Genomic DNA, 4,151 nt, shown 5'->3' with positions numbered 1-4,151 from the left:
CACCTCCCCTCCTGGGAGCCTGTGCAGCCCGCCACTGCCAGGGCCCCATGATTCAGGGACAACTTCCCCGGGAGAACACACAGTGCGCCTCAGGCTGGTGCAACGTCACACTGGCTTCTGCCACCGCAGGCTCGCCCTGCACTCCGTACCCCTCCTCCCCCCCGGCCTGAGTGAGCCAGAGCCCCCGAATCAGCTGCTACTTTATCCCCGTCCTGTTTGAGCAAAGAACAGACATGCTCAGGCGACCTACATGCAGAGGCGGGGCCAAACCAAAGCTGAACCCCGGAGCTGTGCGAACAAAGAAGAGAAAGGGAAATCTCTCCCAGCAGCCTCAGGAGCAGCGGATTAAATCTCCACAGTCAACTTGATGTACCCTGCATCTGTGGAATACTTGAATAGACAACGAATCATCCCAAATTGAGGAGGTGGATTTTGGGAGCAATGATATATATATATATATTTTCCCTTTTTCTCTTTTTGTGAGCATGTATGTGTATGCTTCTGTGTGTGATTTTGTCAGTATAGGTTTGCTTTTACCATTTGTCCTAGGGTTCTGTCCGTTTTTTTGTTTTTTTTGTTTTTGTATAGTTTTAGCACTTGTTATCATTGGTGGATTTGTGTTTTGGTTTGGTTGGTCTCTTCTTTCTTTCTTTTTTTCTGTTATTACTTAAAAATTTTTTTAAAAATAATTACTTTTTATTTTAATAACTTAATTTAATTTAATTTTATCTTTTTCTTTCTTTCTTTCTTTCTTTTTTTCTCCCTTTTCTTCTGAGCCATGTGGATGACAGGCTCTTGGTGCTCCAGCCAGGCATCAGGGCTGTGCCTCAGAGGTGGGAGAGCCAAGTTGAGGACACTGGTCCACAAGAGACCTTCCAGCTGCACATAATATCAAATGGTGAAAATCTCCCATAGATCTCCATCTCAATACTAAGACCCAGCTCCACTCAACGACCAGCAAGCTACAATGCTGGACACCCTATGCCAAACAACTAGCAAGACAGCAACACAACTCCACCCATTAGAAGAGAGGCTGCCTAAAATCATAATAAGGTCACAGGCATCCCAAAACACACCACCGGACACGGTTCTGCCCATCAGAAAGACAAGATCCAGCCTCATCCACCAGAACACAGGCACTAGTCCCCTCCACCAGGAAGCCTACACAACCCACTGAACCAACCTTAGGCACTGGGGACAGACACCAAAATCAAAGGGAACTACAAACCTGCAACCTGCGAAAAGGAGACCCCAAACACAGTACGTTAAGCAAAATGAGAAGACAGAGAAACACACAGCAGATAAAGGAGCAAGGTAAAAACCCACCAGAACAAACAAATGAAGAAATAGGCAGTCTACCTGAAAAAGAATTCAGACTAATGATAGTAAAGATGATCCAAATCTTGGAAACAGAATGCAGAAAATACAAGAAACGTTTAACAAGGACCTAGAAGAACTAAGGAGCAAACAAACAATGAGGAAAAACAAAATAAATGAAATGTAAAATTCTCTAGAAGAGATCAATAGCAGAATAACGGAGGCAGAAGAACGGAAAAGTGACCTGGAAGATAAAATAGTGGAAATAACTACTGCAGAGCAGAATAAAAAAAAAGAATGAAAAGAATTGAGGACAGTCTCAGAGACCTCTGGGACAACATTAAACACACCAACATTCGAATTATAGGGGTCCCAGAAGAAGAAGACAAAAAGGAAGGGAGGATAGCTAGTTGAGGAGATGTTGCTCAGCTCATAATGTACTGGCGAGGCAAACAAAGCGGTAAGGCTCGCGCTAAGGCAAAGACTCGGTCTTCGCGGGCCGGGCTTCAGTTCCCCGTGGGCCGGGTGCACCGCTTGCTCCGCAAGGGCAACTACGCCGAGTGGGTTGGGGCCAGCGCGCCGGTGTACCTGGCGGCGGTGCTGGAGTACCTGACGGCCAAGATCCTGGAGCTGGCAGGCAACGCGGCCCGCGACAACAAGAAGATGCGTATCATCCCGCGCCACCTGCAGCTGGCCATCCGCAATGACAAGGAGCTCAACAAGCTGCTGGGCAAAGTCACCATCACGCAGGGCGACGTCTTGCCCAACATCCAGGACGTGCTGCTGCCTAAGAAGACCGAGAGCCACCACAGGACCAAATAAGTAACAAGATGCAGCAATCACTTCACTTATCCAGTCCTGGGTTCCAGTTTTGTACCATAATGTGAAGGCTTCAAAGTGAATAGTTGAGGCCCCAAAAGAGAAGAGAATGAGGCTTTAAAGAAAACATGGAAGAGATATTCAGTACAGACCATTTATGGGCTACATATGTAACATGAATGCACTTTAGGTGGGTATCATTCCAGTTACAATTTAGAAAAGAAATGCTATGGGACTGAATGTTTGAGCCCCCTGCCCCCCTTTCATATATTGAAATCCTAACCCCCCAATGTAATGGTATTTGGAGATGGGGGCTTGGGAGGTAAATGGGTTTAGATGAGGTCATGAAGGTAAAATCCTCAAGGTGGGATTAGCACTCTTGTAAGAAGAAGAGACCAGAGCTCCCCACCCACTCCTGGAGCCCACAAAGAAGAAATCACATGAGCACACAGAGAGATGGCAGCACCTACAAACCAGGAAGCAGGTCTTCACCAGACATGGAATCTGTTGGCACCTTGCTCTTGGACTTCCCAGATTCCAGAACTATGAGAAATAAATGTTTGTTGTTTAAGCCAAAAAAAAAAAAAAAAAAAGGAAGGGACTGAGAAAATATTTGAAGAGATTATACTTGAAAACTTCCCTAATATGGGAAAGGACATAGTTAATCAAGTCCTGGAAGCACAGAGAGTCCCATACAGGATAAATCCAAGGAGAAACACATCAAGACACATATTAATCAAACTATCAAAAATTAAATACAAACAAAAAATATTAAAACCAGCAAGGGAAAAACAACAAATAACATACAAGGGAATGCCTATAAGGTTAACGGCTGATCTTTCAGCAGAAACTCTGCAAGCCAGAAGGCAGTGACAGGACATATTTAAAGTGATGAAAGGGAAAAACCTACAACCAAGATTACTCTACCCAGCAAGGGTCTCATTCAGATTTGACAGAGAAATTAAAACCTTTACAGACAAGCAAAAGCTAAGAGAATTCAGCACCACCAAATCAGATTTACAACAAACGCTAAATGAACTTCTCTAGGCAGGAAACACAAGAGAAGGGAAAGACCTACAAAGACAAACCCAAAGCAATTAAGAAAATGGTAATAGGAAGATACATATCGATAATTACCTTAAATGTAAATGGATTAAATGCTCCAACCAAAAGACATAGACTGCTGAATGGATACAAAAACAAGACCCGTATATATGCTGTGTACAAGAGACCCACTTCAGACCTAGGACACATACAGACTGAAAGTGAGGGGATGGAAAAAGATATTCCATGCAAATGGAAATCAAAAGAAAGCTGGAGTAGCAATTCTCATATCAGACAAAATAGACTTTAAAACAAAGACTATTACAAGAGACAGAGAAGGGCACTGCATAATGATCAAGGCATCAATCCATGAAGAACATATAACAATTGTAAATATTTATGCACCCAACATAGGAGCACCTCAATACATAAGGCAAATGCTAACTGCCATAAAAGGGGAAATAGAGAGTAACACAATCATAGTAGGGGACTTTAACACCCCACTTTCACCAATGGACAGATCATCCAAAATGAAAATAAATAAGGAAACACAAGCTTTAAATGATACATTAAACAAGATGGACTTAATTGATATTTATAGGACATTCCATGCAAAAACAACAGAATACACTTTCTTCTCAAGTGCTCATGGAACATTCTCCAGGATAGACCATATCTTGGGTCACAAATCAAGCCTTGGTAAATTTAAGAAAATGGAAATCGTATCAGGTATCTTTTCTGACCACAACGCTATGAGGCTAGATATCAATTACAGGAAAAAATCTGTAAAATATACAAACACATGGAGACTAAACAACACACTGCTTAATAACCAAGAGATCACTGAAGAAATCAAAGAGGAAATCAAAAAATACCTAGAAACAAATGACAATGAAAACACAAAAACCCAAAACCTATAGGATGCAGCAAAAGCAGTTCTAAGAGGGAAGTTTATAGCAATACAATCCTAC

General features: G+C 42.5%; 1 protein-coding gene across 1 annotated transcript; it reads left to right on the top strand.

The window, feature by feature from the left end:
• The first annotated feature begins 1,752 nt into the window (after nt 1–1,752).
• Nucleotides 1,753–2,139, top strand: LOC130705747 (histone H2A type 1-J-like). Its single transcript, XM_057534574.1, has one exon. The coding sequence runs from the start codon at nt 1,753–1,755 to the stop codon at nt 2,137–2,139; it is 387 nt and encodes a 128-aa protein (XP_057390557.1).
• Nucleotides 2,140–4,151: the final 2,012 nt, after the last annotated feature.

Source organism: Balaenoptera acutorostrata, chromosome 19 (genome assembly GCF_949987535.1).
Source record: "Balaenoptera acutorostrata chromosome 19, mBalAcu1.1, whole genome shotgun sequence".
NCBI classification, from domain to species: domain Eukaryota; kingdom Metazoa; phylum Chordata; class Mammalia; order Artiodactyla; family Balaenopteridae; genus Balaenoptera; species Balaenoptera acutorostrata.
This window is presented reverse-complemented; position numbering and strand designations above follow the sequence as displayed.